Source organism: Bactrocera dorsalis, chromosome 1, assembly GCF_023373825.1.
Source record: "Bactrocera dorsalis isolate Fly_Bdor chromosome 1, ASM2337382v1, whole genome shotgun sequence".
In the NCBI taxonomy this organism is placed as follows: domain Eukaryota; kingdom Metazoa; phylum Arthropoda; class Insecta; order Diptera; family Tephritidae; genus Bactrocera; species Bactrocera dorsalis.
This window is the reverse complement of record NC_064303.1, coordinates 2,345,777-2,360,024: the sequence shown is the minus strand read 5'-3', so window position 1 is coordinate 2,360,024 and position 14,248 is coordinate 2,345,777. Positions and strand designations below refer to the sequence as shown.

At 39.5% G+C, this 14,248-nt stretch overlaps 3 protein-coding genes across 4 annotated transcripts in view; 2 read left to right on the top strand and 1 right to left on the bottom strand.

Moving 5' to 3' along the window:
• Positions 1 to 14,248, top strand: part of LOC105232340 (interference hedgehog) — a 224,120-nt gene that overhangs the window by 194,843 nt on the left and 15,029 nt on the right. The window lies entirely within an intron of this gene.
• LOC105232338 (membrane metallo-endopeptidase-like 1) lies at positions 4,016 to 7,575 on the top strand. The gene is made up of 2 exons (XM_011213989.4): positions 4,016 to 4,165; positions 5,343 to 7,575. The coding sequence occupies exon 2, from the start codon at positions 5,444 to 5,446 to the stop codon at positions 7,403 to 7,405; it is 1,962 nt and encodes a 653-aa protein (XP_011212291.2). The 5' UTR covers positions 4,016 to 4,165; positions 5,343 to 5,443; the 3' UTR covers positions 7,406 to 7,575.
• LOC105232339 (neprilysin-4) lies at positions 9,581 to 12,563 on the bottom strand. Its single transcript, XM_011213990.4, has one exon. The coding sequence runs from the start codon at positions 12,230 to 12,232 to the stop codon at positions 10,001 to 10,003; it is 2,232 nt and encodes a 743-aa protein (XP_011212292.2). The 5' UTR covers positions 12,233 to 12,563; the 3' UTR covers positions 9,581 to 10,000.

Genomic DNA, 14,248 nt, shown 5'->3' with positions numbered 1-14,248 from the left:
AATTTTTGAATCAATTATGATTTATCTTTTCTTGGGACCAAGTGATCTTTTAAAATGGTCATTGAACCTTTCGCTATTCCAACGATGCTAGTAAGATTTCAGACTGATCGATTCTCATGCACTAATTGCTTTATTTTATTGACGTGGTGATCATCAATTGATGTCGATGGCGGTTCTGGACATGGTTCGACGTCAAAAAGAGATTACAACACCCCACCTCACGCTACACAACATACTTATGTTGCTGAGAACCCTACATTTATCATATTATCATTACTGGGGAAATAAGTTGCAGGCTTATATCGATACAAAAAATAATTGTTGTGAAGGTGACCGACTGTGAACCGTTAACAATTCTGATAATACTCGTATCGGCCTGAAATAAACTTACTCTAAGTATATTTTTTGAAAGTCATGAGCCCCAAACCCCATTCCTTAAATAGGAAAACCCTAAAATATTATGTACATAGGTAAGAACCTGTATAGATGAAAGGCCGCAACTTCTTATGTAATACAAGACTTAAACTGAATTGACTGCTGTTTAAATTATTTCGAATGTTGTTATAGGATATTTTCAGCTATGTTAAGTTATGTTAATTTTAAGTTGTGCCAATTGAATTTGTTTCTTAATTAGATTTCGATTATCATAAATAATTATTTTGAAGAGGTATACAAAATTATTAGCATACCATAAAATGTTGGGTAATGTTACGTTACGTTAAGTTCCTTTAAGTTAAGTTGAGTTAAGTTAGGTTAAGTTAACTTGCGTTATGTTATGTTATGTTGTGTTGTGTTATGTTATGTTTGTTATGTTATGTTATGATATGTTATGTTATGTTATGTAATGTTATTTATCTTCTGTATGACATGTAGCGCTATACTCTCACAAAATAAAAAATGAGAATTTAGTTAAAAAAATTTGTTAGAAATATAAAGACCGAATGTCTATACTCATCATATAATTTTATCACCACATGCTTTACAAGGCCTAGTGAGCGTAACTAGTCCAGATGGAAGCAGTTATCATAAGCTCCCCCACTGCGTAAGCTTCTGACTTCGCTGCTTGTTTACTCGCCGCTTGTGGTCTTATTGATGACTCAGAGTACTTTAAGATTATTATGAAATGTGCAATTCCAACTAATACAACAACAATTTACTATTTGCGTAACGCGGTGGCGCCTACTAATGTGGATATAATTTATGTGGTTTACATACATATGTATGTGTGCGTGCTGTGACGTGTGCAGTCTATTTGCTTTCAATATTTAATAGGCAATAGTAAAATAAACGATGGCAGCACCTGAGGGTTAAGCAAATATACAAATGTATGCACGTAAGTACATATATACAGTGACGAGCAATACTGTAACACGTTAAAGGCGCTTTTATTTCAACTAAGTATATTTCACCAGTTAGAGTTAAAACTCAATTTTTTTGTTTGAAATGCTGTATATGGACATCATATTTTACCTCTACAGTAAAAGTGCTAACATAAAACAACAATAAATTACTGTGAACAGCGAAAATTAAGAATAACTAAAATGTTACAGTTATGCACGCGTGTCATGTGATCTTTTATTACCGTTATTTTTTGCAACTGCGATAAGCAGGCAGGAATTTTTTAGTTGTTAAGTGATAATTTGAGTTGTCAAGTAGCAAACGTGACCATGCAGCCAGAAAATACGCAGAAAATTTTAAAATTAATAAAGGGGGAGCAATCTGTGCGTAAAATAGCAACAGAATGTAAAGTTAGCCATATGACAGTGCACAGGTTAAAACAAAAATATTTTAAAACCTCGTCCAAGAAAAAAGGTGGTCGGCCCAGAAAAATTAACGACCGACAATGCCGCCATCTCGCCCAATTGGTCACTTCGAACAATGCGGTAACACCCGCAGCAGCTCTTAAAGTGCTAAATATCGAAGCAAGTGAGTGGACAGCGCGCCGTTCCTTAAAAAAAATTGGACTCAAAGCATCTGAAAAGAAAAAAAAACCGATGTTGACAAAAAGACATGTGCAGCTGCGGCACGATTTTATTGCAACACACAAGCATTGGACTGAAGAAGATTGGGATATGGTAAGTTTAAAACAAAAAATTTTTAATTATTAAAAATATTGACTTAATTTTTTTATTTGAAAGGTAATATGGTCTGATGAGATAAAAATAAATCGTTATCAGTCTGATGGACGTTCCTGGTACTATACACGAGACCCAAACACGATTAAACCAAACCATGTTTCCCAAACTGTAAAACATGGTGGCTGGTCAATCATGGTTTGGGGGTGTATCACCAAAAACGGTATAGGTCGTCTGGTACGCATTAATGGAATCATGCGTAAGGAGCAGTATCTGACCATTTTACAACAAAATTTGCCGATAGTCATCGAAAATTTGGGTCTTGCTGATGAAAAAGTTATCTTTCAGCAAGGCAATGACCCGAAGCACACGGCTCGCCTTGTACAAGATTGGATAAAACGTCAAAAATTTTCGACCCTTACATAGCCCCCTCAATCACCGGATATGAATCCAATCGAAAATTTGTGGAGTCATGTCAAGGCGCAGCTGGCGAAGTACACTAATCCTCCAGAGGAGGTAAATGAGTAGTGGGAGCAAACTCAAGAAGTTTGGAAAGCAATCACCCCGAGTTTGTATCGAAATATACAAAAAGTATGCCCCACCGATTGAACGCTTTAAAAAAAGCTAAGGGTTTTTGGACCAAATATTAACTTTTTGATTGTTATGTTTTAACATTACATCGAGTGCAAAACTGTAACATTGAGCTTTTTTTACGTTATTAATTTTAAACATATTGAATTGTTATTAAATTACCATATTTGGTTAATTTCATAAAGCTAAGGCTACAATTAATTGAAAACAAAAATTAAATCATTAAAATCCTTCTTTATTTTTGTTTTCGACGTCATTTTAGAATGGATCACTGTGGGGTGTTACAGTATTGCTCGTCACTGTATATATGTACATTTGTAAATATGTGAGCAATATTTGATTGCAAGCAATTCCATTAATATGTGACGGCAGCTAATTGTTGCTAATAACGGCAAATTACTAACGCGAAAGTTCGAGGGCAATGATTGATTGTTTGCGAAAGCGCTGCAACTTGCTAATTATAAGAAATATTTTTAATTTTATATAAAATTAAGTGGAATTTCTTAGTGTCGGCACTTTTCTGACTTACAATGTGCGGCTTATCACTCCATTGTACATTGAACTGGTCAGTCATGAACTTGAAAAGCTTTGTTTCTTCTTTTGTTTTGCGGCTCATTTGTTGCGACCCTTGTGGCATTGACCGGCGAATATGCCGGGTATGAGCACCACACCGTTATGTTTATAATTGTTTGCCGTAACGCCTACACGGAACATATTGGGTATTGCAGGCTTCTCATTCATCTAAAAAGCTTCCTATTAGGGTGAGGCATTTGAGGGAGAAAAGTTCAATATTTCGATATATTGAAAAGGGTAAAGATAGAGTTTGACGTTTACCATTATGATTGGGAAAAATAATTTAGGTGCGATTTGAGGTCGGGGAGAGGAAGGTAAGCTGTGTCGTTGAATTATTAAGAGTTAAAAAAGGTTTCTTCCGATTTCCAGAAAAATCACAAGTCCTACATAAAATAGTTACAAGGCAAAGTTGTAGGTAAAAACAAAGATGTGCAGACAGCTTTTGACGTAACCTCTAAATTTATGTGAAAAATTCATATGACTAAATTTTGGGTTTTTTCTCATCTTGCAAACAAAAAGTTTGTGCCACCCTAATGTTAAAAAAATAAACTTTAGCTCGTACTAGTAAGTGGACTCAACAATTTGCTATATTATCAGCATGAGATCTAATGTGGTCCCTAAGTTCGAAACGAAAGTCAACGCCGATTTGCTCGATTAAAGGAAAATCTGCTAACTTGACTGTTCAGCTGAGCTTTTGCTTTGTTTGGGTGTGAACTCTTCGTACCTTATTACTTTTTTAGACTCAGCATAGCAAACGTGCGTCTTATCGCTAAAGCTGGGTTTTTTCATTACAAACAAATAATAACTTTTTATTCGGAGAATTTTTCGCATTTGATCGAATTATTCGCCTAGTACAAGGCAGTTGCTCAGCAGAAGCGTGGCCGTGCAGTGTAATTCGAGAACGAGGAAACCACAGCAGTGTTAAAGTAATTTTCAACGCTTTATCTAAATGAAATTTATATGTTGTGTAATTAAAATATAAAGGGGATAATTCTAAAAATAATGTTAAAATAAAAATACTTAGGAAGTGTGTGTTGAATAAAAGTGAAAAGGTAGAAATAGAAAACGAGTGATAACTAAATAAGAAAAAACGTGCAGCTGAATCGAAGCTATAATACACTTCAGTGGTGCATTTCTTTGAGGACTATAGCGCAGCTTTAGGAAAAAAGCCAAAGCCAATTTTTTTAAAGATATTTTGTAAATTAAAAAAGTTTTCCATATAAGGACTTGAAATCAATCGGTCAGTTTGTATGGCGGCTATAAGATATAGCAGTCCAATTCCTAAAAGTATGATTGAAGATTGTAGTCTTGCCTTGCAAAATAAAGTGTACTGAATTTTGTGAAAATATCTTAGCAACTAAAAAAGTTTTCCATACAAGGACTTTATTTTGATCGATCGGTTTGTACGACAGCTATATGCAATAACGGTCCGGTTCCAAAAAGTATACTTGAAGATTGTAGCCTTGACTTTGGAAGGTAAACTGTATCAAATTTTGAGAAGATAGCTTTCGAATTAAAAAAGTTTTTCATATAAGGACTTGAAATCAATCGGTCAGTTTGTATGGCGGCTATAAGATATAGTAGTCCGATTACAAAAAATATGATTGAGAATTAAGGCTTTGACTTTCAGATTAAAGTATGGCGAATTTCGTGAATATACCGCTTCCCTGGCAGAAGCATTGTGTTATGTGAAGTTTAGCTTCGGCTTGGGAGGCCTTGCCGGTAGTTAAGCTATGGCCTCCTTTCCAGAAGGAATATGTCATGTCGATTGTTTTAGACCCGGTACTCACCTTCGACGTACCCTCCTTCTGAGGTCCCGCCAGTAGTTCAACTACCGTCTGCATCTGTCTCAGGATGAATGCATTCACTGAGCCCACACATTGGCACAAGATAACAATATTTGAGGCTGTGGGAACGCTATGTACCGGGCATAAGCTTTACAATAAATATAATCTAAGAAACTTTTTAGCTTTAAAAGTGGAATAAGTATTACTTTAAAAAGTCTGCCCTGAAAAAGAAGCTGTAAAATATTAACTGCTTTAGGATAAAATAAATTGCTATTAAAATAAAAGCAATATATTCATTCACTTCATACGTTTTCAGTGATATCATTTTGGCAGAGCGAATTGCCACAATTTCCGCGTTACCCACTTCAAATACAAATATAACAAATACAACAATAAATAAGCGCCACCAACAACAAAATGAATTTACATAGAGCTTTAACAAGTCTAACATTATTTCTACTGCCACTCTTGATACACCCCGCCCGCAAAGGTGCGTTCGCCAGCGTCAATGAGAATCAAATTCAGGCGATCACCAGCTACGTGGACCCGCTCATTAATCCATGCGACGACTACTACCGCTACGCCTGCGGCAATTGGGCTAACGTACACTCGAACGAGCAGTACTACGAAGTCACCAGCTTAATGGATCACAAGGTCAATAAGCGTTTAATCGACTACTTTCAAAACTATCAGCTGGAAGGCAGCAGTGAAGCCGGCAACGAAACCTACACGGATAAACTCTTTCTTTACTATCAAACATGCAGGCGCACAAAAAGTTTGCAATTGAAGCGTTACTTGCAGCTGGTGCGTCCCAGCTCCCACTTGGACTGGCAGCTGATGCTCGAGGTGCGCGAGCCCAATGCCACGTGGCCGGCCGAACGCTTCAACTGGCTATTCACGCTGGCCAAGCTGCGTCGCTATAACTTCAAGGGCGCCTTCATCGAACACATACTTCTGCTGGACGTGGATAATGACTCCAATCGGTACCTAATCGATTTGGACAAACCAACGGACAAGTTGGCTGATGAGATAGTGATAGCAGCGTTGCTTATAGAGTTGGGGGTAGAGAGAGCGCGTGCGATTGATGTAGCAAAGCAACTGCATAAGTTCGAGGAGAGACTACTGATTCTGCGCGATATTGCAGATAAAAGAGGACCGCAGTCCATATCTTTGTCTAAATTGAAGGACGAAATGCCCGAAGTTCCATGGCAATTGTATCTGCAATTGGTACTCAGCTACACACTGACAGAGGACTATGAAGTGCAAATCAACAATCGTGAATACTTTCGCGCGCTCAACAAGGTTCTGGAAAATACCGAGCCTAGCTTGATCGATAATTATATAATGGTGAAATTCGCACTATTTCTGATGAAGGATAGTGCTGACAACTTCACGAAGATGGACTGTATGTGGGATGTGCGCAAAAAGATGGAACTGGCTGTTAATTTCCTCTACAAGCAACAATTCTATGGCGGCTCAGACGCCAAGTACATCGCCGATGTTGAGCGCATTTTTAACTTGACAAGGCGCGAATTCAGCGCCAGACTGAAAAATAACAGAATGAAACTGCTACCAAATCAGCTTGAATTCCTCCAAAGCAAATTGTCCGCCATGCGCTTCAACATCGGCAATCTACCGGCAAGCGCTGATGAGCGTTTCATCGATAAGTACTATGCCGACGTGCACATCGACCCCAATAATTACCACAAAAATCAGCTGCTCTTGCTGAAACTGCGCTCACGCAAAGAGCACGATCAGTTAACGGCGCCGGCGCCATCGCCCAGCGACTACTACTTCATAAGCGATGGTGACAGCTGCACGCCGTACTTTTTGTTTCCTAAAAACTTGGTCATCATACCGTACGCTTTTCTGCAGCCGCCTGCGTATCATGTCAACATGCATGATATAATGAAAATGGGTATATTTGGTTTTGTGCTCACCCATGAGATTATGCATGGCTTCGAGTATAGCGGCGTGCGCTTCGACTCTTCGGGCATAACAGACTGGCTCGGTAAATCTATTCTCTCAGAGGACGAGTTTGTCAGTGGGTTTGAGTGTTTGAGTTATCCAAAGACGGATAGTCTCGATGAGCGTGCGGCGGACTTTATGGGCATTCGTGTGGCCTACGACACGCTCTTCCACCCCAATTCTAGCATGAATGCGCGTCAACCGAGCTTCACAGATATAACGCCGCGCCGTTTGTTCTTCTTAAATGTAGCTCAGTTTTTCTGTGGCAATTTGCAACCGACTTTCTACGAACACGATGCGGACGATGTGCGCTTGCGACAGACTCTCAAACAATTCGAGGCCTTCACTTTAGAGTATGAGTGCAAGCCAGGCGATGCCATGTTTGTGGAGAAGAGATGTGAGCTGTATTAGGGTGTGGAGCGACGAATATGACGGAATCTCTACTGAGCCATAATATTTACTATTTTCTACCGAAACAAGCCAATCGAATCCTTAAAGTTTAGTAATTAGTTTTGTATTTTAAGTTAGGTTTTTTATCCTTGAATTATTTTGTACAATAAACTAGTATCTGACAAATATAATATTGCTTTCTCTTTTTGTATAAGAAATGTTGCTTGCCAACGCGTTGGGGAGAATGCTTCCTTCAGCATTCTCTAAACTTGGGTTTCACGTCTTCAGAAAAAACGATAGTCCTATTTATATCTAAAATATCTTAAATTCTTAAGTTCATCCTGCTAATATTTTCGAAGATACATCCGTTTTCTAAAGCTTCAAAGATTTCAACCGAATTTCAAACATTCATTCCCCTACGATTTGTTTGTTCCAGTGCGAAATCTTCCCATATAGCACAGTTTTAAATTTCATATTCTTTGAATTTCTAGTCTACAAATCAACCACCAGCGAATTTGTCCGTATAAAATTTTGTATAAATAATGTCTCTGAATTATGCCTTATCATTATCTCACATCTGAAAAAATTTCAGAATCAGACCATAACTGCCTAGTCTCACCTTACTGAATATGGAGACCAACTGTCTGATGCTAACTTTTTCTAACTTCCCATTGGCCTTATACGTTTATCATATGTAACAGTCGACTACACGTATAATATTGGATATACTACACATACTATAGCTAAATACCGATAATATGTGATGTTGGTCTTAGAGTTAAGTTCTCCACTCCCATATATAGCTATATGTATGTATATTTATTTTCGTTGTTTGAACAAACCTTATGCCGAACATGTCGGTAAGTGATTGAGCTTTATAACGGTTGGAACGAAGCGACGTATGAGACGACTTGGCGTATATTACATCGATATCTTAAATCAAAACTATACAAAATACAGAATGTGCAAGAACTGAAACCGCTCGACCTTCCCAAGCGACATCGCTTCGCTCTATGGGCTCTTGAAAAGTTTCAAGAAAATCCGACGTTTTTGAGCCAAAATTTGTTCAGTGGACTGTATGTGGCGCATTTCTGGCTGAAAACAAGCAAAATTGCCGCATTTGGGACGAAGAGCAACCTGAAGAGATTGAAAAGCTACTATTTCAAACAGAAAACACAGCTGTTTGGTGTGGTTTGTGGATCGGTTTAACCATCGGTCCTTAGTTTTTCAAAACTGATACTGGTGAGAATCTAACCGTGAATAGCGCTATGATAACCAGCCATTTGCCTGAAATTGAAGCTCGTGATCTCGGCGACATTTTGTGTCAGCAAATGGCGCCAATTCCCACACATCGTATCAATCAATGGATTTATTGAGAGAACTCTTCGGTGAGCTGATGATTATAATTTCGTGTTTTGGGCCGGTCAATTGGCCACCAATATCGTGTAATATCGCATCGTTAGACTTTTTTCCATGGAGATATGTAAAGTCTAAATTCTATGTGGACAATTCCGCTTCCATTCAGGTCTTGGGGCGAAACACTACACGTGTCATTAGCCAGTTACCAGTCGAAATGCTCGAACGAGTCATCGAAAATTGGATTCAGCGCATGAACCATCTGAGACGTAGCTGCGACCAACATTTGAAAGATATAATATTCGAAAAATTAATGCGAAAGAATGTTCCTTCGATTTATAATAAACGTTCTCTATTAAATTTGAAGTTTTTGTGTGTTTTCCTTTAAAAAATTATGGAACCTTATAATGGATAATGTTTCATAAAGTTATGTATGTATTTCCCGTGTTTTGACCTTTGCAAGTTGCAAGTGTATAAAATGTTTAGTTGCTCACGAGCTTATCTCTTCCCTACTTGTTTATTTTTATTTTTAATACTGTTATAAGTTTTGTTTTCAACGAGGAGGCACCTTTTTCCGAGGGATTGTTAGAAATGACGTCGTAATGGCCGAGTTTAAAATATTTTGCTCTGAAAATTTAACAAAATTTTTGTGAAATATGTTTCTTCGGAATAATAAAATATAAGATATTTAATCGAACCACTGTGACATCTAGCGGTGCTTTCTCGCATTCCTTACGATTTATAAAAGCAGAATGCAGCTTTCCATGTATTTTGCTGTTGTATGTTCACTTCTTGACTAAGCAAATTTCGGTTTAATATACACAAAATACTCATATGAAATAAAGAGTTTTAAATTACTATTTACTTTATTAATATGCTTAAGGTAAAACTAAAATTTTTCTCTCGCACCATATTTACAAATAGCCAATCTTCTCTCAAAGCATTATCATCCACCAAATACTCATTTTTATCAGTTTATGTACAGGAGTATATGTATGGGGAGTATATGTATGTATGTGGACATATTCGTCTCTATGATACATATAAAATATAACCCAACACATACAGCCAAAGCTTAACAGAATGCTTGTATAGTTTTTGAGCTTTTGGCTAAAGCTTTTCACAAAAGTTCTCTTACTTTAAATACACATATTTTTGTTTATTGCACTCTTACGATCAAAATATTCGAGCTTATCAGTTTCATATTACCCTTTGCTATATTCACTACAACAGCTTGATTAGCTTTCTTCTGTAACGGCTTCACCAAAGTCGACAACGATGTTTCGACTGCATTTTCGCACGTCGCTCGCAGCCGAATTCGCGTGAGAATTCCTCAAAGTTAGCTAATGTCTGCAGCACGCGCAACTCGTCGATTGCGTGCTCCAAATAGGCGGTCTGTCTGAGGCTGCGCTGCACCTTGCTGCAGAAGAATTGCGCGAAGTTGACGAAGAATAGTTGTTTGTCCGTGAATTCCGGTAGCAGCTTGCTAAGCATGCCACCCGACCGCTGGGTCTTGTTGCCGCTAAAGTAAGTGTCGTAGGCTAAACGGAAACCCTCGTAATCGGCAAGCTTCTCATTTAGACTACGCGAGCCAGTGGCCAGCTCATTCTGCATGCAACGCAGTCCTTGCATAAAACGCTGATTCGCCGCAATCTCCTCGCTGGGTCCCATTATGTTGCCGATGCTATCGTAGTCGATACCCGCCGAGTCGAAGCCATGCAGCAGCTCGTGTGCAATGCTAAAACCAAGCACCGAGTATTTGAAGATATCGCGCAAGCCTCGATGGTATATGGGCATCTGCAAGTAGCCATAAGGCACAATAATTAAATTCTTCGGCTTCACATAGAATGGCGATGAAGAGCTGCCCGCCCAATCGGGCAGCACATACGAATCATTTTCGGGCGTACTAAAATTGCTAGCGACCACAGAGTCCAAACTCTCATGGCTCTTTTCAACAGCCAAACGCAGTAAACTCAGCTGATTGACATAGAAGTTATTCGGATCGAGCTCAACACGTTCGTAGTACTCATCGTAATACTCTGGCGTGGCCTTACGTGGTGAATTGCCTATCTGCAGACGCATGCTGGTGATCTTCTGCAGCAGCGAATCTACGATCGGACGTTGCAGCTGCAGCCGATTATCGCTGATGATTTCATGGAACTTTTGTTGTAGTCGTGCAAATATCTCTTGTACGTTTTCGTCCGTCTGTGCCGCATCCTTGTAGTAATGACGACCCACAATATAGCTCATAGCCAAAGGCATGGCGCGTCGCAAACTCGAAATGCACTCATGCTTCGAAATCTCCGCCGGTCCGCGCTGTTTCAGGTAGAGCAAGAACTTCAGCATAATATAGTTGCACTGCGTCTCTTTGGGCGTATCGGCGAGTAGACGCACCAATGCGCGCATGTACGGTATATTTTGTATGATGACAGTGGTTTCGAGATTGGTTGAGGCACCTTTCAGCTGTTTTAGCAACTCAAGCCAATTTATTTCCTGCACATACTCCTGCAAATAGCCCAGCTGCATCTCCTTGGCGCCCTCTTCGTCCTCAATTTCGTGCAGTTTGTGTAGACGCAAAGCGAAGGTGTGCACCTCACGCGCTACCTCGTTTGCGGCACGTTTCGTTTGGCCAATATCCAAGAGCAGCTCGATCATTATGCCCTCCTCGGTGGGCTCTGTCTCAGCCAAATTCGGTTTGTCCAGGTAAATGCTATTACTGCTCGACTCATCCCAACGCGGCAGCACTTCTTCTTTCAAGAGCACCCCATTCAGCCCATACAAACGCAACTTGGCAATCGCCGACAGCCAGTCAAAATGCTCCGCATGCCATTTCTTGCCACCGTTGCGTGCCAAAATGCACCAGTGCGCGCCGAAACCCGGCTGTATGAGTTGTAAATATTTCTTCAGATTGTAAGGCTTCACCTTCTTACAGGAGCGATAATATATGCGTGCCTTCTCGTAAATCAGCGGTTCACCGACCGCATCCTCCAGCAGGTAAGTGGACGCTGTCGTTGTGGCAGCCGTAGTGCTGGACGCTGCTGGCTGTGGCTCCACGACCAGATCGCCCACCATAGCGTAGGGTCCCTCCAATGCCGCCGCGGCTGTGACAAAATTCGTGACGACAGCAGTTAAGCTGTCGCCGGATGATGTTGGTGTTGCCTCCGTAGTTGTGCTGCTGCTAACCGCATGGCTGGCACTGGCGTTGAGCTGGCGCCGCAGCAAATGCTCCAACTTGCGGTTGAGCTCATAATCCAGCAGTCCAAGCGTATCGCCGAAATCCAATTGCTCGATGTGCTGCTGCGGCCAGTGGCCACAAGCGTACTGATAGAAGTTTTCGCATGGCCGCGCCGTTGTGTCCATGTAATTTTTTATATTCGTTGCCAAAATTTGATTCACATTGCCGCCGTGACCGTAGGGGCGGCTACAATTGGTCGGCGTGGTGCGCCAAATAATGGACGCGAACAATGTGCAAATTATGCTCAATTTCAACATCTCGCCACATACACACACTCACGCAAACGCGCGTATTATGACGGCACTAACGAATTTCAAGCGCGGCGCATTGACCTCTTTGCCGAAAAAAAATCTTTGAATTAGCCAAATTTGGGCAATAGTAAAGTGCTTTGTGTATGATTTTCAGTTTTTTGCAATTTTCGTTCGAAAAGTGTTCCTCAGACCGCTCCGCTTACACGCACTTGCCAGGCTCAACTAATGGCGAGTGCTGGTCCAATTTGCGCGGCTACGTTCAGCTAATGGCGAGCGAACGCGGCGACACCTAGCCGCGACGCCGTCTTAATCTCGGTGATCTCGCGCCGGTCAGTGTCATTGTGATCTCGTTCAGTTTTCTTTTATTTTGATTCTGTGCTGTTTTTTATGCGTTTTCCACATTTGTTATTGTATATTTTGTGCAAAAATTCGCCTTTTGTTGCTCGCGAATTCGTATTGTGGCCCATTTTTAAATCTGGCATACAAACAAATCTATTCAAATATATATACATATATGTATGTATGTATGAATATATATATATTCCTATCAAGTCGAGACGTATATAAGCGTTTTACATATTTGTGTGTAAACACATTTATAGAATTCGCGATTATACTCTGGGTGATTTTAATTTTTCGCTCTCTGGCGCTCAGTAATTTGTTGACACCTATCTCGCCTTATCATATTCTAGGTGAACGGCGATTAAGTATAGTGCCGTCAGTTCTATTATAAATGATGCGGTATAAACGATCTATATTAGGCAGGTTTTCCTTAACTTTTGTTATAATACCAGGGAGCTTCAAATTGTGTTTTTTTTTCAATAAAAATTGTAAGAATTCTAAGGATTGGTTTGAGATTTTCCTTGTACCACATATGAAGTTGAAAGGTTTGGATACTTTGAGCTTAATTTAAATAGTTTATGAGCTTTACCTTAAGGTAATCCCAGAAATTTTTAGAGTCGTGTGCTAAGTCTCTACCTGAATGTTTTTTTGCTACAATCTCTATTGTTAAGCGATAAATTTTCACTAAATTTGTGGGAGTGGTAAGGCATAGAGGGCTCGTTCAGTTCACATTGCTGTTGTGCACTCTTCGCTACGCCAAAGGCTAACCACATATTAGGTGTGTTCGATTCATCATTCATATGCTCGCTTCTTCTCTCTTGCAAAAGAGTTACATGTAGAAGCATTGTATACGTACAAGAGAGCGATACATCCGCTATTTTCAATGCCACCGAGTTTTGTTTTGCATATTTAAGATCAGTTTTACTATTGTGAATGGCACAAAAGACATTTGAAAATATGAATTTTCTTGTATCTTATAATTTAGAAACTTAAGTCAGCACATCCTTGAGGGGTTACTACGTTTTTTCATAGCACAATTGCGTATGCGTCAGAAGATATATTGACGCAAGACTGTACCCAAAGTGGTAGTTAGTTCGTTCGATTCGCTACTCTCCAATGCATGACATATTTTCGCTCCTTTCTGCTTTGTTCTTCATTCCACTATGCGACCAGCTTTAGACTGCTTTTGTTTATATTTTCAATATATTTCGGCTATATATTTCAACGTACGTTCATTCTTAAAAAACTACAATAGTTACAGTTGGCAAAACTGCCATTGAGAAGCTAACAAACAAAAGTACATATTTCTACATATTTTTATACATATGTATATGAATGTTACTCATTGTCATTAATCTTGTCTATTCAATTTAGAGAGAATCTAAAGGCATTCGAAAGCAACTATTCCTCAGTGGCAGACTGCTTTGTTTGTTATTCCAGTCATTCAATGGCGTAGTAAAAATCCAATAGTAGACCATGTATGTACATACATAGATATTTATTTATATAGAGAGGTATATAGATAGATAGGTACAGGCAAACACTTTCATAGACACCGAGCAGCGAGCGCATCTACTATTTGTAAATACATTCGCTATTTTGGGCCAAAAGAGCTAGCTATGAGAGTTAAAGGACTGAGAATTGTGGCACTATATACAAGTATATATGTTATGATATCCA